This window comes from Eurosta solidaginis, chromosome 4, assembly GCF_040869045.1.
Source record: "Eurosta solidaginis isolate ZX-2024a chromosome 4, ASM4086904v1, whole genome shotgun sequence".
In the NCBI taxonomy this organism is placed as follows: domain Eukaryota; kingdom Metazoa; phylum Arthropoda; class Insecta; order Diptera; family Tephritidae; genus Eurosta; species Eurosta solidaginis.
Window position 1 is genome coordinate 128,624,476 of NC_090322.1, and position 27,392 is coordinate 128,651,867.

General features: G+C 34.2%; 1 protein-coding gene across 3 annotated transcripts in view; it reads right to left on the reverse strand.

The window, feature by feature from the left end:
* Positions 1 to 27,392, reverse strand: part of NetA (Netrin-A) — a 425,004-nt gene that overhangs the window by 120,700 nt on the left and 276,912 nt on the right. For all 3 annotated transcript variants that reach the window (XM_067779055.1, XM_067779054.1, XM_067779056.1), the window contains exon 2: positions 15,656 to 15,844. In XM_067779055.1, coding sequence (XP_067635156.1) covers positions 15,656 to 15,844 — 189 coding nt within the window. The remainder of the gene's footprint in view (positions 1 to 15,655; positions 15,845 to 27,392) is intronic.

Consider the following 27,392-nt stretch of genomic DNA (forward strand, 5'->3'; position numbering starts at 1 on the left):
GAAATCATTTCTGATTTACTAACCAACTATTCGAAAATCGGTAAGTAGGAATATGATATGTGATTATTTTTTTGTATATTCATCATAATTGTAACCTCTAAATTACATATACATATAATTTCAGGTGCAAACATGTCTCTAAAAATGCATTTCTTACACTCCCATTTGAATTTTTTCGCTTCAAATCTTGGTGTAGTCAGTGACGAGCTTGGAGAACGATTTCACTAACAACTTAAGTCAATGGAGGAGCGTTATCAAGGATTCTGAAACGAAAATATGATGGGGCATTATAATTGGTTTCTTATACGAGAATCAAATTCAGAAAATTACAGTAGACAAGCAAAAAGTAGAAACTATTTTTGAATATTTCAAGTTCTAAATTTTGTAGAATTTCTTTAATAAAGGTATCTTAAATAGCTAAATACACAAAAATATTAAAAATAAGTATTTTCCCTTCATTCACTTAATTGTTAATAATATTACCGTTTATCCATGGATTGTCATGAAATAAAGCTTGCTTTATTTGGAATAATCACAGTTTTACGATCATCTAATAAAAGTTGTAAGTTTTTGTCTCTTTCAATTTTTTACGCATCAAAGAAGAAAAAAATGGAAATTTTTAATACAAAAAATCAATTTTTTCATAATGCGATGCAAATAACTCTGAAACCAATAAGTATTTAAAAAATGGTATTTAAGCAATTTTAAGGTAATTTCATTTGCTATTATATGCTGTTTTCTCCAATAAAATCGGATAATCCGTTCCAGAGATATGATAAAATCAATGGATCTCCCTTTTCAAAAAAGGCAAATTTTAGAAAAAAAAAAAAACAAAAAACAAAAACGTATACATAGAATTTTAAATTTCGACCATTTTTATAATTATATAACTGGCTATTTCTGACTGCAATTCTTGTCCTCCTTTGGGACATTTTTAAGCGTCAATTCCATAATCACTTAATGTATTTTATAGTGTCATAACTAGTGACAATAAATCAAAATAACAAAATGGTCAATATTTTTGGCTCTTGACTCAGACATATATTCAGACAAAATATTACTGTAAATATGTATTACACATAAATATGAAGGAGTGCATTTCAAGTGGCTCTAAAATGTAAGACCCTACAAGGACTTAAAATCGCTAATAAAAATTTTATGGCCGCTGATGTCTGCGAAATTCAAACAAACCCGCAACTGTTACAGTTTTACGATCGCATTAAAAGGCTGGGAAAGAAAAAAAACAAAACAAAAACTAAGTCAAACCGTCGAAAATTTACAAAAAAAGAGAGCAAATAAAAGTAGAAAAGCAAATATGGTTAACTGAAGTGGAAGCAAAAAACAGCACCTACATGTGGTACTAAAAAGTGTGTAAAATCAACAGTTGGCAGCTCCATTTTTTTAGTAGCGCTTTAAATTTAAATGTTTGCAAACTGTATTTTTATACCTTTCATGAAAATGAAATGGTATATTAATTTCGTCACGAAACCGAAAATTGTAAGTCCTTAAAGGAAAATAGATAGACCCACCATTAAGTATACCGAAATAATCAGGTTGAAGAGCTGAGTTGATTTAGCCATGTCCGTCTGTCCGTCTGTCCGTCTGTCTGTTTGTATGCAAACTAGTCCCTCAATTTTTGAGATATCTTGATAAAATTTGGTGAGCGGGTGTATTTGGGTGTCCGATTAGACATTTGTCGGAACCGACCGGATCGGACCACTATAGCTTATATCCTCCATACAACCGATTTTTTAGAAAAAGAGGATTTTTGTAATATCTTACCCAATTTAACAGATTGAAGCTTCAAACTTCACCAAATACTTTCGTATATTGCACATATTGTTTCCTGAAAAAATTTATGAGATCGGTCGTATATATAGTATATATCCCCCACAACCGATTGTTCAGATAAGGAACTTTTCGTAATTACTGCCCCATTTTAAGAGCTAGAGGCTTCAAATTTCAACGAATGCTTAGGTATATAGCATATATTGTTGTCTGAAAAAATCATAAAGATCGGTGGTATATATAGTATATATATGGTGGTATATATAGTATATATATATAGTATATATATATAGTATATATATATATATTTTTGGCAAATTTTAGCCCCATTTTAACAGCTAGAAGCTTCAAATTTCACCAAATGCTTACGTATATAGCATATATTGTTGTCTGAAAAAATCATAGAGATCGGTGGTATATATAGTATATATCTCATACAACCGATTGTTCAGATAAGAAACTTTGCGCAATTTCTGCCCCGTTTTAACAGCTAGAAGCTTCAAATTTCACAAAATGCTTACGGATATAGCATATATTGTTGTCTGAAAAAATTATAGAGATCGGTGGTATATATATTATACACTTCATACAAACTGTCATTTTTGCCCCTTTTTTACGGCTAGAAGCTTCAAAATTCATCAAATTTCATCAAATAGTTACGTTTACGTCATATGTTTTTGAAATACGTGATTCGTAGTCATAGTTTTACATGCAGACCACAAAAAACGTGAAGCTTTGCATCCTCACACAGATTACCTACCTATTTTTTATTTTATGTTTATCTTAAAAATCGTTTAGATATGTTCAAGTTTCACTAAATGCTTACGTGTATAGCATATATTGTTGTCTGAGAAAATCATAGATACCGGTGGTATATATAGTATATATCCCATACAACCGATTGTACAGATAAGAAACTTTGCGCAATTTCTTCCCCGTTTAAACAGCTAGAAGCTTCAACTTTCACCAAATGCTTACGTGCATAGCATATATTGTTGTCTGAAAAAATCATAGAGATCGGTTGTATATATAGTATATATCTCATACAACCGATTGTTCAGATAAGAAACTTTTCGCAATTTCTACCCCATTTTAACAGCTAGAAGCTTCAAATTTCACCATATGCTTACGTATATAGCATATATTGTTGTCTGAAAAAATCATAGAGATCGGTGGTATATATATTATATACCCCATATAAACTCTAATTTTTGCCCCCTTTTTACGGCTAGAAGCTTCAAAATTCATCAAATTACATCAAATAGTTACGTTTACGTCATATATTGTTGAAATACGTGATTCGTAGTTATAGTTTTTACACGCAGACCACAAAAAACCAGAAACTTTGCATCCTCACACAAAGTGCCTACCTGTTTTTTATTTTATATTTATCTTAAAAATCGTTAAGGTATGCAGATCTGTTCACTATATATTTCTTATCTTATACATCCGATTATTCGGAGATTACGAACGGGATAAGATTATTGTTCAGCCCCATTCATGAAAGGTATGAAGTCTTCGGCACAGCCGAAGACAGTCCCGTTCTTACTTGTTTTAAATGAGCGGTTCACTGCACAAATCGACTAACTCAACTTTTTGAAAATTCTTTAATTTAAGTGTAGAAGCACTTGGTATAGTCATAACTTTTAATATTTATAAAAGCTTTCCCAATTTTTTGGCCACTGAATAATAAAAAATTTATCTCAGAGGCCACTTTGATTAACTCCGTACTGTAATGGAAATCGTTTCAATAATGCAACTTAAATTCACTAGCAAACGCTAAATGATAGCGGTGCATTTGTTAGTGCCGTCTTATCAAAATCTAATATATTATTTCTAATGGCTGTATTTATGTACAGGCCCCCTTTTCGCTCTTATTTGGAATCCAAATCTATAAATAAAGTTTTGGTTTAAAGATGGAGATTCGGGATATTAGCGACCTTAGGGCAATTTTGGTCATAGTGCTTTGTTCAGCTATCTTCTTCTTCTTAATATATAAAAAACACGTGTCGCAAGTTTGAGGCCAATGGATTCCTAAACTACTGAACCGATTTTGAATTTGTTTTGCACCCCGTGTGTAGTTTGATCGAACTTGAAATATAGGATAGGTTATATGTCAGTTTATAGTCGCGATATTATTTTATTGCAATTTTTTTTATTTGTTTATACGTAATATTAAAATGTTACGTATACGCAGTGGCACTCACATTTTCAGGTGGTGCAGATATACTTATAAAATATTATAGCGAATGATATCAAGTATAGCACATCACCAGGCCCGCCGAGAGGGGGGAAGGGGGTTTCTGAGGGGGCCCGCGATTTAGAGGTACTATGACATTTTTTTTAATACAGGAGAGTCTTTAGTTGTTCCATGTGCAATTTTTAAGCCGAATTTCAAAAGCAACGAAAATCTGCATTTCGTTTTAATATTATAGTGAAGGGTGAAAAATAAAAATCTATATATATATATATGGGGTATTCCATCCCATTTCGACCAATTTTGAACCCGACCCCTTTAGAATTGGCTGAAATTGTTTCTTCTTTTTCTAGCTTACGAAAGACGTTTTTCAGAATTTTGTCAAATTTTTTCATCCAACTCAAAAAAAGTTATGAATTTAAAAAAAAAAACACCGTTTTTGTTTTCAAAATGCTATAACTTTTTCAAAAATTGACCGTTTGGGATCTTTTTTTTTTTTTTAATTTGTTTTTAAATGTACTTTTCGGAAAAAATACAAAAAAATGTTTAAAGTTTTTTTTTTCAATTAAATAAAAAAAAAATAATCGACCCACTCCGGGATTAGTGGGGATGATTGCAGAATTGATTGAAGTTTTTTATGAGAAAAAAAATGGCGAAATTCGAAAAATCTTGAAAAACTGAAAAATTACAAAAAAAATTTTAAATTTTTTTGTATTTTTTCCGAAAAATACATTTAAAAACAAATTTAAAAAAAAAGGTCCCAAACGGTCAATTTTTGAAAAAGTTATAGCATTTTGAAAACAAAAACGGCGTTTTTTTTAAAAATTCATAACTTTTTTGAGTTGGATGAAAAAATTTGAAAAAATTCTGAAAAACGTCTTTCGTAAGCTAGAAAAAGAAGAAAAACTATTAGCCAATTCTAAAGGGGTCGGATTCTAAATTGGTCGAAATGGGATGGAATACCCCATATATAAAAAGAAAGGCTAAAATGTGTGCTAGTTGGTCGCCGGTGTTTGAAGAGATGCGTCGGTCGATTTTGTTCAAACTTTAACACAAGTTGCGTAAACCTCTCGCGGTGGTTACTACAGGTACAGGGTCTCGAGATATAGGCCAAAACGTGGGCCAGTGAATGCCTAGACAGTGTTTATACAATATGGATATCAAATGAAATCTGTTGATGAGTGCTTTGGTGCAGAGTAATATATTATCCAGAGACGGACTGGGACTGAGACTCGGAGTGGGACTGGGACTGAGACTCGGAGTGGGACTGTGACTGGGACTGGAATAAAATACATACCACCCTCTGGGACAGGCAATAAGGGATGCAGAAGAATGAGAAGGAATTGAGAGAAGAGAAAAGAGAGAAGGAGATTGAGAAAGAGATAGAATGAGACAAAGATGGAGATAGATGAAGCGAAAAAGACGGAGGGAGGAGTGAATAAAAGGATTATGAAAAAGTGAAGAGGGGAAGGGCAGAGTCAGACGGAAAAAGCTTATTAAAATGTATGCAGATAGGCCAAATTTAGGGCAGGACAACATCTGCCGGGCCTTCTAGTATTTTATTAAAATAATTTGTTAAAAATAAACGATTGTGAGCAAACAAAAAAATCTATTTGTACTATGGCACTATTGTGAATATTTGATATAACAGAATTGTTAAAATTAATTTTCAGGAAAAATTTGTAATAAAAATATTTAATACTTAACGTTTTCTGTGAGAGAAACTTAAAAATTTAAGCACTGAATCTAAATTTATTACTTTTTCACTTGCCAATTCTATTAACTCCACCAGTCACATAAGAATTGCAAGATTTCTGACGATAGTTTTTTGGCTAGTTTTTCTTATTAATTTTAAATACTTTTAGATGAAAGCTACATTTTTATTTATGCATTATACAATGTTTATTTGAATTTATATTATAAAGGGAATTTTGAAAAGCAATGCATATTATTTCATCGCATTTCTCTACTTTTTGTTTTATGGAGTTAATCGTTTTGTGCATTGAAGGGCCCAAATGTTACTCAATTCCGTTCGCTTACGTTGGTATTTTTTTAATGAGCACGACAACTTTTAGTAACTAACTTACTTTTTTCGTATTCTTTTATGTTTTTTGTTTTGTTTGTTTATCGCTTAAGCACTTGATGTCACCCCCACCGTGACAGCGCCGCAGACAAATTGCGTGGATTTCAAATTTATGATTGCTTTACATGGAATTAATTTCGTATCGATAAACTTCTGACAAACATCTAAAAAATTCGTGTTTTATTATGCAAATTAAGCAATGTTAATTACATTTGCTAATGAATTTACTCAAATTGTTTTTATTTCACCTCGGCTTACAACGGATTAACGCAACAACTTGGCGCGTTTTGAATTTATGATTGTCGGCATTGTGATTTGTTAAATTTGGGTATGTCCTGTTTTATAAATAAAACGAGCAGATAAAAGGTACAAAGAAATTTGGTAGAAAGTAATTCTCGGAAACTGATTCATTGGTCTGGACGGTTTTTTATTTTATTTTTTTAATTTGGCTCATTAGTGAGACGGCTATAATTTTTTATTGCATGGCCTTTAACTGCATTTTTGTAGACTCAAAAAATGCATACAATCAATATGCAACAAAGTAAGAAGTGGGTCAAGAAGAAATAATGTGCGGCGTAAAAGCAAACATGCATAAATGTCATAGGACTCAAATGGCATTCTTGCCGACATCAGGGCAGTTTTGCTACTTGAAACGATTTTGCGGCCTTGAAAAGAGGGCATGTAAGCAAAGCTTTTAGTCTGGAATGAAGTGCCCAATTCGAAATTAACTACATGATTAACACAACATAAGACTCTTGACTGGTTCAAACTTACTGGTGGAAGTATTTATTTTTGGTATTCCCGCCTTGAAACACTTGTCAGCAATAATTGTTAAGACTCCTGCTACAATTTGTATACAGCACACGAAAAAAGTTGGATGTACCAAGTACTCGTGAAGTTCGATGTGCAAAAGTACAGATGTACGCCTCGAAAACTGATTTTTAAGTTAGCTAGAGCTTGCGTAGCGGTTGTAGTTAAGCCACAACAGAGTTAACTTTATACAAAACAAATAATGTAGGGCTATTTGAGAAAAGCCTTGATGGCTTGTTATTGGGAACAATTGATACCGACAAGCTATTGTTTTATTATCGCTTTTTATTAAAAGCGAAGTTATGTCGAGTTATCGGGTCGTTATCGCCGAGTCATCGGCTTCTATGAAACCAATAAGAGGCAGATGACTCGGCGAAACCGAGCTTTGTTAACGTCGGGTGAGCGTACATCGCCATGATTTTATATTGAATTTTCATCGGAGTATGCTCTATGACAAACCAATCAGTCGTCGATAACAAATTTATAAAACACGGGTAATAAATTGGTAACATATCACAGAAATCGATAACCTTTCGATAACAAATTTAAAGGGTGTCTTTGACAAATTGGTAACACTCCTATAACAAATCGATAACTTTTCCGCAAACAACCGCTCGATAAAAACAAATAAAATATCGATAACTTTTTGGTGACAAACGTTATATCTTTAACGTTATTTTTTCGGTACCAAATTAATTACTTTCGATAACAAATTAATTACTTTCGATAACAAATTGATAACATTTCGATAATTAATTGGTGACTCTTCGACAAGAAATTGATAACTTTTATCTATAACAATCGACAACTTTTTAATAACGGGTCGATAGCTTTTTGGTAATAAATGCGACAACTTTTATCTAATATGTGCGCTAAATTTTCGATAACATAGCGATAACTTAGTGATAAATAATTGATAGAATTTTTGATAAAAAATTCATAAATTTTTCATCTTAAGTCGATAACATATCTTTATCTCGTCTATACTGCGTCGATAACCTACAACAAACGCATATCTCGGTGATAAGCGATGGATAAGAAAGAATAACATAAACCTCCCATAACACGCTTTTCCGTGTCTTTCTTTTCCTCTCATATTCTTTTACTTTTTTATATTATTTTCTTTTCTTTTCTTTCTTACCTTTTCTTTTCTCTTCTTTTCTTTTCTTTTCTTTCTTACCTTTTCTTTTCTCTTCTTTTCTTTTCTTTTCTTTTCTTTTCTTTTCTTTTCTTTTCTTTTGTTTTGTTTTGTTTTCTCTTCTTTTCTTTTCTTTGCTTTTCTTTTCTTTTATTTTCTTTTCTTTTCTTTTCTTTTTGTTTCCTTTCTTTTCTTTTCTTTTCTTTTCTTTTCTTTTCTTTTCTTTTCTTTTCTTTTCTTTTCTTTTCTTTTCTTTTCTTTTCTTTTCTTTTCTTTTCTTTTCTTTTCTTTTCTTTTCTCTTCTTTACTTTTCTCTTCTTTTCTTTCCTTTATCTTCCTTTCCTTGCTTTTAATTGCTGTATGATTTTGCTCATATCAGCTTGCTGTTGTAGCAGTGCTTCATATCAGCTCTACCACGTACATATTCCCTCTACACGTTACATCGTAGTGACTACACTTACGCTTACATTCTTAATTACCGTGAGCAAAGATGTTTACATATCAAAATATAACAATAGGAAAATGCCAAAAGTTTAAAAAGCAACTAAATACTAATTTGCATACACACTTTTGCCAATTTGCTCATCCCAATACCAAAAACAAGATCACGCGAATAAAACTGCAATTCGCACATGGTAAACAAATCGTTGCCATATGCGATTGTAAAACAATTAAACGAGGTAAATGCGCCAACAACGCAGATCGATAAAAATCACATCGATGCAACAGAACAAAAGAAAAAAAAAACAATAAGTGTAAACACAAACGCTGTAATCAACAATTGCGGCGAACAGAAGAATAATAAATGGAGGTGCATGGTAGAGCTGGAAATGCTATTTTCTACTTTATCACAGCTACTGTAAAGTCGCGGTGGAAGTCACTAGCGGTGACTCACTTGTAACATCAAACATGAAATTGACTTGCATTTATTAAGTTTAAAATATTTAAAGACGTAATGCTGTTTTTGGTTTTATTTGTTTATCCATGAATGCTGAAAGTTGTTGTTGTTTTTGTAACTCCGTATTTCATAGTTGTGGTTATGGATTTCGTCAGCTTTTGATAGATATAATCATATCTGTTGATTAAAGCAATTTTGATGTGTAAAAGTTAGTTAAAATGCATAGTATAGGACACATTCCATAGGCAACATTTGTTTAAATTTTCTTGACAGAAAAACTCTGCACACACCAAATGCTCACCAGCGCCCTCTTTATAAATATATTAAATCAGTACTTAGTCATTATCACAGTTGAAAATCGGCAAGACTAAGAAACCACAGTGAAAAATAGAGTTGTTACTTAAACATCGCTAGTTCTCCAATCTCTAGTGCAGGTGAGTATGCATACGTTGCATGATATGAGTTACAGCTGCGTAGATACAACAAAAATATTGAGATTACTACAGCTGCAGCTGGCAATGTACAAAAGCTAATATAAACAATGCAAAAAGAAGCCAAAGGCCAATAAAGCGCTGCACTCGTAACAAGTTTGTGTGTATGTGACAGTATCAATGTGTGCATTGCAGAGTGACCAAATCAAAATTTTCTGAAAAAGTATGATATTCAAGGCTTTGGGAGTATTCAAATGGGAGTTTGGGCATTATTTTATAATGTTCTTTGGTGTTCGCATAGGAGCTTTTCAGAATGTTGTTTAGCTACTTAGAGAGAATGAGTTGGAGATCTTTTTAGAATAATTTCGTACTCATATGTAATCTTTTTGGAAATGACTCTGGTATCATTCTGTATCAAATTGGAAACCATCTCGTACTGATGTACGCACTACTTTGGGATCAGTTCGTATATCTACGGGGTTATTTCGGATTTATTTATCGGCTCCTTCTCCTGATAATAACGACGCTGAGCTGTCGATTATTTATGGGATCGGTATTGGTTTCTTCTCGGCTTTTTCTCTGCGGGTGAGACGTCGTGGTGTGGTGGTAGCTGCTTTCGCCAAAATATAAGAAATATTCAAATATTGCAAGATGCAATCTGGAAAAGAAGCTCGGCCCAAATCTATATAGCGCTATGTATTTACTTTTATTCATCGAGGGGTTATCGATATGTTATCTTCTTGATGATCTGTGTCTGATTAATAACAAAGCTAGTAGTCGAAAACGTTGCCATAGATATTAAAATCGATAACTCGCGTTGGTAAAACGATAAAACGCCGATTAAAAACCGATAACCCGGCGATAATGGTTATTATCGATAAAAAAAAACGTTCACACTTCGATAAGATCGATAACACGCCGATTACAAACCGACCATTCGTCGTTCAAAATACATACCTCGCCGATTACAAACCGAACACCCGGTGATAACGGCGTTTATCGATAACAGAACGTTTATACTTCGATAAAAAATCGATAGCACGCTATTCTTATCTGGCTTTGATTCCGATATCGGTTTTGGTTTCTAATCTTTCATTTCCTGTCCCATCCTATTCATTTTCAAGAAATTAGATAAACGCTCTCTTAATCCATTGGGTTTTTGTTTCAACTTATTACCCACTTTAGTTAAGTACATACAAAAAATACCGACTCCTCTCATAACACATCAAAACTTACGAAATTTTTCAATTCCTTTAATAAAAAAAACTTAGTTTTTTGGTCAACCACGCTAATGTACATTGGCATATACATATAATAAATTGTGTGGTTGTCCATTTTTACCTGTTTGCTCACACACGATAATTGCTGTTTTAAGTCTACTTTTGGGTGTGTGTTTGTTTATCCTAGTAATCTTTTAGTGATATCGACTTATTTTCATGTGGCACCAATATATTTACATATAAACACACACACTTACGCATACAAAGAACTGAAATAAGAACTTGCGTGTATGCATTTTCGGTCGGGTCTTTTGTAAGAAAACTTAATTAGATGGCAAATATATACGAGCCGTTTTTTTCAACTCCACTTTTTTTATTAAATATTCTGAACACTCATTTTGGTAAGTGGAATAACTGTTTGTCCTAAATTTGGAATCGGACAATACTTTTTTCAATAGACTGATGGCGGTGCCATGGTGTTGTGGTAGCATGATTCACCTACCACACCGAAGATCCTGGATTCACGCCCGGACAAAGCAAAATTAAAACATTAGAAACAAGTTTTTTTCATTTAGAAGATAGTTTTTCTAAGCGGGTCGCCCTTCGACAGTGATTTGGCTAGCACTCCGAGTCCATTCTGCTTCTTAGTGAAAACTTATCTGCCTTGAAGATGCCGTTCGGAGTCGGCATAAAACATCTAGGTCCGTCCCGCCAATTCGTAGGAAAAATTAAAAGGAGCACGACGCAAATTGGAAGAGAAGCTCGCCCTTAAATCTCTTCGGAGTTTATCGCGCTTTACATTAATTTATTTAATGCAATTCTAAAAAAAAAAACAGCTCATATGTATGTATATCAAGAAAAGCTTTCAGCAAAATACCTCAAAACAGTATTCCTCGCGTATTCGCCAAAGGGAGCTACTCATTAAACCCAGCCTGATAAATTTAACTTTATTTGCTCCTTATTCTCAATAAATAGTTACTCATACGCCATGTGCTACATCTTGCATTATTCGCTCTCTTTGTGCCACATTTCAACGCACCATTTGGCATCAATAAGTATCTGTTTGTACATTTGCAATGCGTAGTACTTTATTATTTGTTATTTTTTTTTTTTTTACTTAGCTCTTACCTAAATACTGTCTGTTGTCTTTATTAGCACATTTACTTTGCCAATAAACTGAATTAGTTGCTTTGCGAAGATCAATTGCTGGCCATAAATTTACTTACTCTTTGTTCAAGAAGATGGCTGGGAATATTTTTTGCATTGAGTTAAAAAAGAAAAAAGGATAATGACCTTGGAATGAGTAAACGTTTTTGTTTATGCCCCATACTGTGAATCCATAGTTAGCAGAAATACGCAACATTTAGTGAAGCGATGACAGAAGGTGTAGAAACTGAGAATCGGATTGCAAGATAAAAAAAAAAAAAAAAAATATCGTGCAAATTTAAAGTTTACATTTGACAAGAGTACCTGACCTCTTAAGACATTACATTTGACGACATTTTCAAGTAACCGCACACGAGCTTCACATATTTCGTAGTAATTTGTTTCATACATACTATCACAAATAAGTTAGGTTAGGTTAAAAAGACAGGGACGAAAAGTTGCATCCCAGCCCAACAGTCAGGCCACCAATAAACCCATCGTGATGCCATAATTGGTAAGTAAACCTTACTAAATCAGCTTCTGCGAATCAAACCACTTCGTTGAGTCAATAAATTTTTCGAGCTTGGAAACCTCTGCAAGATCGTTGAAAAATAGCTGGCCCAGATTAGCCAACTTCATTCTACTAATTACCAAAGTTGTATTGCGTCCTTTTTCATAGGAAGGCCAAACTAACCTTGATGACTTGCAAATAGGAAGAGCTGACCAGAGTATATTTTACTTGTTTTCAGTGTTTGTGGTCGCATGGCAAGGATCTAGGCGATCATACTCTTTCTATGCGCCTCATCGGCCCCTTAAGTTGCCTTGAAATTCCCTGTGTCCAGGTACACATATAAAGCTGATACTGAAGTACTGGGCTATCGAATTGAGAGATATGCGGCACTCAGTGATTGAGTTTGTGTTGCCAATACATGTGCCCAAGGCCTTAGCGATGTCCTGGCTGTGGCTCCTTGAGAGTGCCAAATGATTAAAATTGCAAACATTCCGCTAAAAATATTCTACAATGGTCGGGAAGGCGGAAATAGGTTTCAACACCACACTTAGAGCCGGTAAATATGTTGATGGCAACCTGTTTTCCCTTTCCATCCTATTTCCACCCCCTACTTTGTAATTCCTACTGAAAATATTACTGGGAGTACAATAATCAATGACTACTGATATTGGCACTGGGGATTTGGTGCTCAATATCGCAGCACGGCTAGTTCCTCCATTCTTCCAACTGGCAATCTTTCTAACTTGCTCCCAAATTAGGTGATGGTGGGTGCAGGATAGTGCTGACAGCCTCCGTCAGTGGGAAGACAAGAGCGCCACTTATCCATACCTTCGAACTTCTTTGTACTTCTTGTGAGCGTTGAAGGCTCGAAACTTGTAAGCGCCAGTCACCAAACCAGAACACCTCACGGTAGAATTAGGCGTACAATGGCTATTTAGATTCAACGTACTACTTTGGAAGAAAAGTCCCACGAGACACCAATTGGCCTTTAACAGAGTAGTTACAGTTGAGTAGTTACAGATACTCGCCTCCACTTTTGGATGGTATAAAATTAGATATGTATATACTACTGATCTCGAATTTGTATTTTTAATTTTTATATAGAAAGTCGGCGCAGTAATCAGCCTATTTTGAAAAGGAAAGATGGTTATAAATAAAACCACAACATCTTCAACCGTGTTTGAAGTCGATGCAAAGATTTGCAAAAGATTCGGGCAACCTTGGTAGGCCACGCGCTTCTTTTCAAGATAGTTAAATAAAGTTTTTACGTCAACCTTACGAAGTTTCTCATATAAAATTTTAGCATAGTAACTTTATAAATGAGGGTAATATCCCGTTATGTATGGAATTATCACAGAATTATATTTCATTTTAAAAAAAGTGTTTTTTTTACAGTAGCATTAGTCGCGGTCAGAAGAAAGAGTGTGCCAAAAATTCATTACAATACATTTTTCTAAATGATGACCCCACGGAAAAATAAATTTTTATTATATTTGGATTTAAATTTTTTTTTCGGTTGAGACTACCGTTTTTTCGGTTGACTTAAATAGGATATTAAAAAAAGTCGCTAATCACACCACCGATAAAGTTGATAGTGGCTACCAAAAAAATTAGTTTTTTTTTGCGTGAAGTCCCTTTCCCAAAATGGTCCTCTGGATCAACCCATTCCCTTATATGGGTGTCGAGTCACAGGAACATCGAGGGTAATGGGAACGTAGACGAACCTGCGAGGGCAGGGTACTGCTGAAGGCTGCGCAAGCGGTCGAGATCTACTCACATTAATCAAAATTAGCAGATTCAAGGAGTTAGCAGTTTCCAACTGGTACCCCTCGGACACATGCAAGATAACCAAGCAAACCTGGTCAAAGAAATCTTTATGATAACTAACACAATCACAGGCCACTGGCCGCTGGCCTACATGCTGAGAGAATGGCGATCCCTTGTAGCAGCATTTGTAGGAGCTGAAGCGAGGAGACAGTCGCGAACTATCTGTGTAAATGCTCAGCTCTAGCGCACCCTACGTTTTTAACTATGGGCAGTAATATACTGCCGGAATTTAAGGAAGTAGCTAAATGCTGCGCCAAAGATATCAGTAGGTTCATTGTCCATTCCAAATGGTTCGAACGGAGTACCGACTAGCCATACGAAATCAGCAACAAGTGGTTCCAATGGCGCCCCGTGCGCTACTTGAGCTCAGACCCGTGGTATCCGGGCGGCAGAGCAACCAACCAACCAACGCCATATTGCGTACACATAGATTCACAAATTAGTTAATTGAAATGAAATGCCAAATTCAAATTCCTCAGATAAAAAATAGCTAATACCAAATTATTTTATGAGTGTTAAATTAATTTTCAATTTGCATGTATAAATTTTATAGTCAAAATCGTTTAAAAATGATTAGCAAAAAATTTATAAATATTTATGGTATGTAAACGACAATTTTGAGCGCTCATTAACTTTTTTATGCATATTTATGCATTTAACCTCATAAATTGCTTATAAATATGAAGAAACAAGCAGCGCAAACCAATTAGCCAGACCAGACCGTATGCGCCTTTCAGAAAAAATGTCAATTTATGTAAAAAGTGTGAAACCGAAAGTGACCAAGTGCCGTCCGTTGCATGCAGTGACAGCTTGGAGATGGCGGCAGCAACAAACGCCTAAATACATATATGAAATTTATTGACCCAATTTAATTAGCGTCTAATTGCTATTGATGAAATTACCGTTGATTCATAAATGATGATGCCAAGTTAAAACTTTTTTTTGTTAATAAATTGGAATGGTAGTTAAAACAGCGATTTTGAACTTCTGGGGATAAATAAATTGATATTTTGTGGATGACATAATAGTTGATTATTGATATAATACATTACTCCAATGAAGTTTATAATTAGAGCAATATTGTGCGCAAGATTTCTACTGCGATCCTCTTAGTATGTTTTCAGATTTTGATCAGTTATCACTTCTCTATAGATGAACGTATACCCCGAGGCATTCTGTCTTTTTACTTTCACAGGACAAACTACATCGATTTATTATAAAAACCTTTAAAAAATAAAATAAATGTAGGGCGCAATAACCTCCGAAAAGATTTAGGCCTTTTTAATTTTTCCTACTAATTGGTTGGATGAGACGTACTCCTTTTATGTTTTATGCCGATTCCAAACAGCATCTAAAGCGGATGAGTTTTCACTGAGAAGCTTTTCATGGCAGAAATACACTCGGAGTGCTTGCCGCTTACAAATTGTCTTCTAATTGAAAAAAACTTGTTTATAAAACTTTGATATTGCATCGCCAGGGGCGTGGACCCAGGATTGTCGGTGTGGTGGACAGAGCAGGCTACCATTACACCACGGCGGCCGCCTATAAAAATCCATTACTTTCAATTTATTTTTCGTAATTTTAAAATTATCATATCTTTACTCACGTTTACATACACGCCGATGATTCAATGGCTTTGAGGGATCACGATAGTAACCTTCCTTGCAGTAGTGACAATGACGCCCAGTGGTATAATGGCGACAATTTTGACAAACTCCACCAGACACACGCCCTGAAAGCTTGAAGAGTTCCATATTGAAGCGGCATTGTCGTGCGTGATTGTTGCAGTTGCAAACTATGATTGAAAGGAAAGATATTGAAATTAGCCTTTTATTAAATACAGATAAAATTATATTTATTAAGACTAATTTAAAAAAACTTAACTTCATTCAAAGTACAAAGTCGAGGAAATATGGTGGACCATGTTTTATGGCATTTTGATTTCAAATGAAACTTTTTGGAAGACAAACGAAACTCTTTTCAAATAAAATGAAACTTTTTTAATAATGAAATAAAACATTTTTCAACATTCGACTCCAGTAATGATATGGTGCAACAAAATACAAAGATAAAAGAAAATTTCAAAATGGGCGTGGCTCCGCCCTTTTTCATTTAATTCGTCTAGAATACTTTTAATGCCATAAGTCGAACAAAAATTTACCAATCCTTGTGAAATTTGGTATGGCCATAGATTCTATGACGATAACTGTTTTCTGTGAAAATGGGCGAAATCGGTTGAAGCTACGCCCAGTTTTAAAACATAGTCGACGATCTGTCCTTCCGCTCGGCCGTTAACACGATAACTTGCGCAAGAAACGATATATCTTAATTAAACTTAGTTCACGTACTTATCTGAAGTCACTTTATCTTTGTAGAAAATATGACCGAAATCCGACTATGACCACGCCCACTTTTCCGATATCGAAAATTACGAAAAATGAAAAAAATGCCATAATTCTGTACCACATATGAAAAAAGAGATGAAACATGGCAATTGGATTGGTTTATTGACGCAAAATATAACTTTAGAAAAAACTTTGTAAAATGGGTGTGGCACCTACCATATTAAGTAGAAGAAAATGAAAAAGTTCTGCAGGGCGAAATCAAAAGCCCTTGGAATCTTGGCAGGAATACTGTTCGTGGTATGACATATATAAATAAATTAGCGGTACCCGACAAAAGATGTTCTTGGTCACCCTGGTCCACATTTTGGTCGATATCTCGAAAACGCCTTCACATATACAACTAAGGGCTACTCCCTTTTAAATTTTAAAACCCTCACTAATACTTTTAATTTGATAACCATATCGTACAAACACATTCTAGAGTCACCCCTGGTCCACCCTTATTGCGATATCTCGAAAAGGTGTACACCTATAGAACTAAGGCCCACTACGTTTTAAATAATCATTAACACCTTTCGACCCAACAGACACGCTACAGAAACAAAACAACAACCTTATCAACGAACTTTACAAAGATAAACTGATTAGTCTTAAAGACAAACATCACCTCACATGTACGGCAGCAAATGCACCACGATTATACGGTTTACCAAAAATTCATAAACCGAATTTACCCTTACGTCCCATAGCTTCATCAATGAACGTTCCATGTTATGGTCTTTCAAAGTTCGTTGGTAAAATACTAAACAATTTAATCTCAGAAGAATACAATGTAAAAAACTCGTTTAGACTCAAAGATAAATTGGAAAACATTGAAATATGTAGCGACGACATATTAGTATCCTTCGATGTAGTCTCCCTATTCACCAACATCCCCATATACTTAGCAATAAAGATAATAATGGACAAATTCCAACAACTACAATGTAACATACCAAAAAACAAATTTTTAAAATTACTGAATTTTTGCCTGAAAGATAATAATTATTTTATGTATGATGGGAAAATTTACACCCAAAGCTTTGGTATGCCCATGGGTAACCCTCTTTCACCGACAATAGCAGATATCATCATGGATGACTTACTAGACAACACTATTTTGGAATTGAAAAAACTACATAAAATAAATATCAAGTTCATAGTTAAGTACGTGGATGATATATTTGCTATTGTAAAACGAGATTACTTAGACATCATACTGAGAACTCTAAATCAGTACCACAATCGGCTACAATTTACAACAGAAAAAGAGGTAAACTCAAAAATCCCCTTCTTAGATGTGCTCATTCACAGAACTTACAATAGGATTTTACTCAACTGGTACTCTAAATCAGTAACATCAGGAAGAATCATAAACTTCCTTTCTGCCCAACCTAAAAAATACAAAATAAACGCTGCAAAAAACATAATAAACAAAATATTCACATTGAGTCACAATCAGTTTTTAAATTCCAACAAGGAAAAAATTTACAAATTGCTTACTGACAACAACTACCCGAGCCAATTAGTGAAGACCCTAATAGAACAGAAATTAAAAGAGACTAACAAAAAGCAACATCATACAACAACCACACAAACACCTACCGAAACAAAACAATACCACAGCATCACCTACATACCAAAGTTCAAGAAAAAGTTCACGCAAACATAAGAGAACAAAAACGAAATATTTCTCTAGCATACAAATCCAACTGCACTCTCTCCACTATATTTACCAATACAAAAAGCCCAGTAGAACCACACCAACAAAACAATGTAATCTACCAAGTACAATGCAAAGGTGGAGAAAATACACAATGCGACAAAATATACATAGGGACGACGAAATGAAAATTGGGAGTTCGACTAGCAGAGCACGAAGCGGACATAAACAAAAAGAAAAGCGGCACGGCACTTGCTCAACATATTCTAACACATGGACACACCGCTGATTTACAAAATACAAAAATAATAGACACAGAGAGGAAAGAGAAAAAGCGGTACACACTAGAGAGTCTTCACATACTAAACAAGTAAGGAAGGTTAAGTTCGGGTGTAACCGAACATTACATACTCAGTTGAGAGCTATGGTGACAACATAAGGGAAAATAACCATGTAGGAAAATGAACCGAGGGAAACCCTGGAATGTGTTTGTATGACATGTGTATCAAATGAAAGGCATTAAAGAGTATTTTATGAGGGAGTGGGCCATAGTTCTATAGGTGGACGCCATTTAGGGATATAGCCATAAAGGTGGATCAGGGTTGACTCTAGAATGCGTTTGTACGATATGGGTATCAAATGAAAGGTATTAATCAGTATTTTAAAAGGGCGTGGACCTAAGTTATATAGATGGACGCCTTTTCGAGATATCGCCGTAAAGATGGACCAGGGGTGACTCTAGAATGTGTTTGTACGATATGGGTATCAAATGAAAGGTGTTAATGAGCATTTTAAAAGGGAGTAATCCTTAGTTCCATAGGTGGACGCCGTTTCGAGATATCGCCATAAAGGTGGACCAGGGGTGACCCTAGAATTTGCTTGCACAATATGGGCATGAAACGAAAGGTGTTAATGAGTATTTTAAAAGGGAGTGGGCCTTAGTTCTATAGGTGGACGCCGTTTCGAGATATCTCCATAAAGGTGGGCCAGGGGTGACTCTAGAATTCGTTTGTGCAATATGGGTATCAAACGAAAGGAGTTAATGAGTATTTTAAGAGGGAGTGGGCCTTAGGTCTATAGGTGGACGCATTTTCGAGGTATCGCAATAAAGGTGGACCAGGGGTGAATCTAGACTTTGTTTTTGCAATATGGGTATCAAACGAAAGGAGTTAATGAGTATTTTAAGAGGGAGTGGGACTTTCTGGACCAGGGGTGACTCTAGACTTTGTTTGTACGATATGGGTATCAAATGAAAGGTGTTAATGAGTATTTTTAAAAGGGAGTGGGCCTTCGTTCTATAGGTGGACGCCTTTTCGAGATATCGCCATAAAGATGGACCAGGTGTGACTCTAGAATGCGTTTGTACGATATGGGTATCAAATGAAAGGTGTTAATGAGTATTTTTAAAAGGGAGTGGGCCTCCGTTCTATAGGTGTTCGCCTTTTCGAGATATCGCCATAAAGGTGGACCAAGGGTGACTTTAGAATTTGTTTGTATGATATGGGTATGAAATGAAAGGTGTTAATGATTATTTTAAAAGGGCGTGGGGCTTAGTTCTATAGGTGGACCCCTTTTCGAGATATCGTCATAAAGGTGGACCAGGGGTGACTCTAGACTTTGTTTGTGCAATATGGGTATCAAACGAAAGGAGTTAATGAGTATTTTAAGAGGGAGTGGGCCTTTCTGGACCAGGGGTGACTCTAGACTTTCTTTGTACGATATGGGTATCAAATGAAAGGTGTTAATGAGTATTTTTAAAAGGGAGTGGGCCTTCGTTCTATAGGTGGACGCCTTTTCGAGATATCGCCATAAAGATGGACCAGGTGTGACTCTAGAATGCGTTTGTACGATATGGGTATCAAATGAAAGGTGTTAATGAGTATTTTTAAAAGGGAGTGGGCCTTCGTTCTATAGGTGTTCGCCTTTTCGAAATATCGCCATAGAAATGGACCAGGGGTGACTCTAGAATGAGTTTGTACGATATGGGTATCAAATTAAAGGTATTAATGAGAGTTTTAAAAGGGAGTGGTGGTAGTTGTATATGTGAAGGCGTTTTCCAGATATCGACCAAAATGGGGACCAGGGTGACCCAGAACATCATCTGTTGGATACCGCTAATTTATTTATATATGTAATACCTGCCAAGATTTTAAGGGTTTTTTATTTCGCCCTGCAGAACTTTTTCATTTTCTTCTACTTAATATGGTAGGTGTCACAACCATTTTATAAAGTTTTTTCTACAGGTATATTTCGCGTCAATAAAACAATCCAATTACCTTACCATATTTCATCCCTTTTTTCGTATTTGGTATAGAATTATGGCATTTCTTTCATTTTTCGTAATTTTCGATATCGAAAAAGTGGGCGTGGTCATAGTCGGATTTCGTTCATTTTTCATACCAAGATAAAGTGAGTTCAGATAAGTACGTGAACTGAGTTTAGTAAAGATATATCGATTTTTGCTCTAGTTATCGTGTTAACGGCCATGCGGAAGGACTGACGGACGACTGTGTATCAAAACTGGGCGTGACATCAACCGATTTCGCCCATTTTCACAGAAAACAGTTAACGCCATAAAATCTATGCCCCTACCAAATTTCAAAAGGATTGGTTAATTTTTGTTCGACTTATGGCGTTAAAAGTATCCTAGACAAATTAAATGAAAAAGGGCGGAGCCACGCCCATTTTTAAATTTTCTTTTATTTTTGTATTTTGTTGCACCATATCATTACTGGAGTTGAATCTTGACATAATTTACTTATATACTGTAAAGATATTAAATTTTTTGTTAAAATTTTACTTAAAAAAAAATTTTTTTTTAAAAGTGGGCGTGGTCCTTCTCCGATTTTGCTAATTTTTATTAAGCGTACATATAGTAATAAGAGTAACGTTCTTGCCAAATTTCATCATGATATCTTCAACGACTGCCAAATTACAGCTTGCAAAAGTTTTAAATTACCTTCTTTTAAGAGTGGGCGGTGCCACGTTCATTTTCCAAAATTTTACTAATTTTCTATTTTGCGTCATAAGTTCAACTCATCTACCAAGTTTCGTCGCTTTATCGGTCTTTTGTAATGAATTATCGCACTTTTTCAGTTTTTCGAAATTTTCGATATCGAAAAAGTGGGCGTGGTTATAGTCCGATATCGTTCATTTTAAATAGCGATCTGAGATGAGTGCTCAGGAACCTACATACCAAATTTCATCAAGATACCTCAAAATTTACTCAAGTTATCGTGTTAACGGACGGACGGACGGACGGACATGGCTCAATCAAATTTTTTTTCGATCCTGATTATTTTGATATATGGAAGTCTATATCTATCTCGATTCCTTTATATATGTACAACCAACCGTTATCCAATCAAACTTAATATACTCTGTGAGCTCTGCTCAACTGAGTATAAAAATAGAGAGAAAACAGTAAATAGACGAGAAGATACTGATCAAATTGCGGCAGCATATCTATTATGCTTATGATTTGAAATTAGTTTTGACAAATATACCAAACATGCATGGTATTATATACTCCTATGAGTTTTGTGATATTTTATTTTAATTATTATTTCATGTGAGTTTCTTTTTTTCCGCATTTAATGTTTGTGTCATGATTTAACAATGTTTATGTTCCAACTTGTTTTTACAAATTTGTCTTTGTTATTGTTATTGTTTTTAAATAAAGATGTCCAGCCCCTGAGGATACCAAGGAGCTTGGCGAAACGTTGGGTTTATAAGTGAAGTTTAATCTTGCACTGTTCAAATATCTGACCATACAAGCCTATAATAATTCTGAAATTAACACCTTTCATTTGATACACATGTCATACAAACACATTCCAGGGTTTCGGAAAATCGATGGCGCGGTTAATAAATCGACCCAGTCTTTTGAGCATAAAATCATATTTGATCTTTTTTAAGGCCCTTTATTCCGGAAAAGTACACCATAAAGGTACTAGACCGACCTCGAAGGGAACGATTTGATGTGACCAAGTCGCACCATCTGGGTTTGTGGATTTTTGTCGTCTTTCCTCTTAACCCGTTTACCGCCAGCCAAGAGAATATCTTCAGTATCGTTTTTCAAAAAAAATACAATGCCACGGGTGACCAAGCGTTCCCAAAATGGGGAAGTTCCAAAGTGATATTATGAATTTTTTGGACTAGAATCTCTTTGGGCCCAAAAGAATAGACCTTTTAAGTATTTGCACTTTTGGTACTTCAAAAAAAAAACACCCTTGCTTATTTAAAAAGAAATGTCAATACGTCAGCCAATTGCATTGAAAAAAATTATATTTGATATACATACATACGTCCTTATTTCGGTATCTGTATCAAATAAATCTCTTAAACAAATACAATGTTCAATAATCTGCAATTGTTCGACTTTTACTGATAGCATTTTGGATTTTTTTGTAAATATTTTCTAGCTAAGCTGCTTTTAAGTTTTTGCATTTAATGTTTGTTAACAATAATTTCCCTTGAGTACAATATGTAAATCTCAATTGAAGTCCCAACAATACTAGTGTTAAGTTCGCAAAAAAAGTACAGAATAAAAAATCTAAATAAACATGAATTATAGCGCCCTAAGCTCGAATTTATGTTGTTGGTGTTACTGGAATTGATGAATGTTTAGCTATTGTTGTAGTATCTATGAGTTTTGGCGGCAGCTGCTTCGTTTTTGTAATCATCGCCGCTACAAATCTTTACGCATATTGATTGAGCTTTCGTTTCAAGTATTTTAACGGTTCATTTCACACTATTATTTTGCCGTTATTTATTGCCCAATATAAATATTTGTGTCGCATTTATCATATCGTTGTATAGAGCAAAAAAAAGTGTGATATGTGTATAGGTGTATGCATGTTAATCTTAATATCCTTACAGCTCACTCCTCATAAATTTCAAGGCTTTTTTTTCGAGGGTGGCTAAAAAATTTCCTGTATCCTTATTGTTTCCCTCTTTTATTCTTATCAATACAAATTTTTCTTACGCAAATTGCGGTGGGTTATCAAGAAAGTAAAAAAAAAAGTCCGCAGCAGTATCAAAGAAGAAATTTTTTATCATTTAAGAAGGCATGCTTTTAGCAGAAAAAAAAATTAAGCTATAAATAATAAATATTTATTGTGTGGTAACAGGTGTAGGAGCTGTACTGATCTAAGACTTTGGCGAAGGTGATGGCTGTGGTATATTGTTATGTTAAATTTCTAATCATTATTTCAGTTATATTCTTTTCAATTCTTAACGGCGTAATTGCAAAATTACCAATAGAACCTTTTGGAAAATACAATGAATAGAAGTTAGGATACATATTTAAATTCCTACAATTTGATGGTGAGGTAAATTAAGGTCAACTTTTTGCACGTATCAAGAACCGATAACAACAAAATATTTGAATGATGTAGTGACCTAAATTCAAACTTTGCCCACCTATCTAATACCGATGCAATAGTTTGATGGTGGTTGTTACCCCAACGAACATAATGCTAATTTAGCTTATAGGCTTATGAATTGCTCATAGGGTCAATGGGCAAATTAAAGTGGCCACAAGGTCAACTGACTTTGCGACTTTATGAAATTTAGTGTAGGTGCCATTCCGGAAATTTCTGTTTCTGCATACTTCGGGGAAAACGCCACAACCATATGTCTAATGAATTCAGACCAGCACAAAAACAAGAACAACAACACTTTAAATAAATAATAGTTAGAAAAAACGAATAAAAACACCCTTTTATTGCCAACCAAACTGAAATTAAGAAAATAGTAAACAGCAGGTCGAATAATTTATCAAAAATAACTAACTTAAAACAAATTTACTTATAACAAAACTTAAGTTATTAACAGAATAAATCAACTAGAAATAAAAAGGGTGTTGCTCGTTTTACCCTATTTTCATAACTCTCTTCTTATAGATAGTTGTAAATAGAATTATTGTAACAGCTTTTGTTAACGTTCGAATCTCTGAACTGTCGAATAAATAACTCAAATATTCAGTATAGCAAAATGTTCTCTATTTACACTACTTTTGGTAGTAGTCCTTCACAATTACAATACTCACGTACTTCACTAATAACGTGTTAAAATCAAACTGATTGATTATTCCTAAGATTGGGCTGTTTTTTTTAAACCTCTGTTGCCTCTTTGGCATATTTTTCCAAGGATCTAGACTTTTCACGAACATCCTGCATCCGATATTCACGTTTGTCTTCTAGTTATATGCTTGTAAATGTGTGAGTAATAACTTCTGCTCTTTGGTGATGATGACATGATGTGTGATTGTTTCTCTTTCTTCTTCGCTCTTAGATTCGCTGTTTACATGTATGTATGTGTGGTCGCTTACTTTGCTGTTGTTTTGCATTTATTTACTAGCAGCATAGTGCTGTATCAAACTACTATTATCCTCCACAATATCTAGAACCACACGGTTTTTATTCCAAACTTATTTATTACGTTAAAAACTCAGATTTCATAATGGTAAAGTTATTTTGAGTTAATTATTTGTGGTAAATTACTCGACCTTCGCCTATTGTAACAAAAACTATGTGTGATTGAACATTTTCTTACTTTTGGTTTGGATAGCTATAAAAGGGTGGTCTTTTAGTTCTTTCTTACTATTTATACCTTTCATGAACATGAAATGGTATATTAATTTCGTTACGAAACCGAAAATTGTAAGTCCTTAAAGGAAAATAGATAGACCCACCATTAAGTATACCGAAATAATCAGGTTGAAGAGCTGAGTTGATTTAGCCATGTCCGTCTGTCCGTCTGTCTGTTTGTATGCAAACTAGTCCCTCAATTTTTGAGATATCTTGATAAAATTTGGTGAGCGGGTGTATTTTGGTGTCCGATTAGACATTTGTCGGAACCGACCGGATCGGACCACTATAGCATATATCCTCCATACAACCGATTTTTCAGAAAAAGAGGATTTTTGTAATATCTTACCCAATTTAACAGATTGAAGCTTCAAACTTCACCATATACTTTCGTATATTGCACATATTGTTGCCTGAAAAAATTTATGAGATCGGTCGTATATATAGTATATATCCCCCACAACCGATTGTTCAGATAAGGAACTTTTCGTGATTACTGCCCCATTTTAAGAGCTAGAGGCTTCAAATTTCAACGAATGCTTAGGTATATAGCATATATTGTTGTCTGAAAAAATCATAAAGATCGGTGGTATATATAGTATATATATGGTGGTATATATAGTATATATATATAGTGTATATATATATATTTTTGGCAAATTTTAGCCCCATTTTAACAGCTAGAAGCTTCAAATTTCACCGAATACTTACGTATATAGCATATATTGTTGTCTGAAAAAATCATAGAGATCGGTTGTATATATAGTATATATCTCATACAACCGATTGTTCAGATAAGAAACTTTTCGCAATTTCTACCCCATTTTAACAGCTATAAGCTTCAAATTTCACCGATTGCTTACGTATATAGCATATATTGTTGTCTGAAAAAATCATAGAGATCGGTTGTATATATAGTATATATCTCATACAACCGATTGTTCAGATAAGAAACTTTTCGCAATTTCTACCCCATTTTAACAGCTAGAAGCTTCAAATTTCACCAAATGCTTACGTATATAGCATATATTGTTGTCTGAAAAAATCATAGAGATCGGTGGTATATATAGTATATATCTCATACAACCGATTGTTCAGATAAGAAACTTTGCGCAATTTCTGCCCCGTTTTAACAGCTAGAAGCTTCAAATTTCACAAAATGTTTACGGATATAGCATATATTGTTGTCTGAAAAAATTATAGAGATCGGTGGTATATATATTATACACTTCATACAAACTGTCATTTTTGCCCCTTTTTTACGGCTAGAAGCTTCAAAATTCATCAAATTTCATCAAATAGTTACGTTTACGTCATATATAGTTTTGAAATACGTGATTCGTAGTCATAGTTTTTACATGCAGACCACAAAAAACGTGAAGCTTTGCATCCTCACACAGATTACCTACCTATTTTTTATTTTATATTTATCTTAAAAATCATTTAGATATGTTCAAATTTCACTAAATGCTTACGTGTATAGCATATATTGTTGTCTGAGAAAATCATAGATACCGGTGGTATATATAGTATATATCCCATACAACCGATTGTTCAGATAAGAAACTTTGCCCAATTTCTTCCCCGTTTTAACAGCTAGAAGCTTCAACTTTCACCAAATGCTTACGTGTATAGATTATATTGTTGTCTGAAAAAATCATTGAGATCGATGGCATATATATTATATATCTCATACAACCGATTATTCAGTTAAGAAACTTTGCGCAATTTCTGCCCCATTTTAACAGCTATAAGCTTCAAATTTCACCGATTGATTACGTATATAGCATATATTGTTGTCTGAAAAAATCATAGAGATCGGTTGTATATATAGTATATATCTCATACAACCGATTGTTCAGATAAGAAACTTTTCGCAATTTCTACCCCATTTTAACAGCTAGAAGCTTCAAATTTCACCGATTGATTACGCATATAGCATATATTGTTGTCTGAAAAAATCATAGAGATCGGTTGTATATATAGTATATATCTCATACAACCGATTGTTCAGATAAGAAACTTTTCGCAATTTCTACCCCATTTTAACAGCTCTAAGCTTCAAATTTCACCGATTGATTACGTATATAGCATATATTGTTGTCTGAAAAAATCATAGAGATCGGTTGTATATATTGTATATATCTCATACAACCGATTGTTCAGATAAGAAACTTTTCGCAATTTCTACCCCATTTTAACAGCTAGAAGCTTCAAATTTCACCAAATGCTTACGTATATAGCATATATTGTTGTCTGAGAAAATCATAGATACCGGTGGTATATATAGTATATATCCCATACAACCGATTGTTCAGATAAGAAACTTTGCCCAATTTCTTCCCCGTTTTAACAGCTAGAAGCTTCAACTTTCACCAAATGCTTACGTGTATAGATTATATTGTTGTCTGAAAAAATCATTGAGATCGATGGTATATATAGTATATATCTCATACAACCGATTATTCAGTTAAGAAACTTTGCGCAATTTCTGCCCCTTTTTAACAGCTAGACGCTTCAAATTTCACCATATGCTTACATATATAGCATATATTGTTGTCAGAAAAAATCATAGAGATCGGTGGTATATATATTATATACTTCATATAAACTGTCATTTTTGCCCCTTTTTTACGGCTAGAAGCTTCAAAATTCATCAAATTTCATCAAATAGTTACGTTTACGTAATATATTTTTGAAATA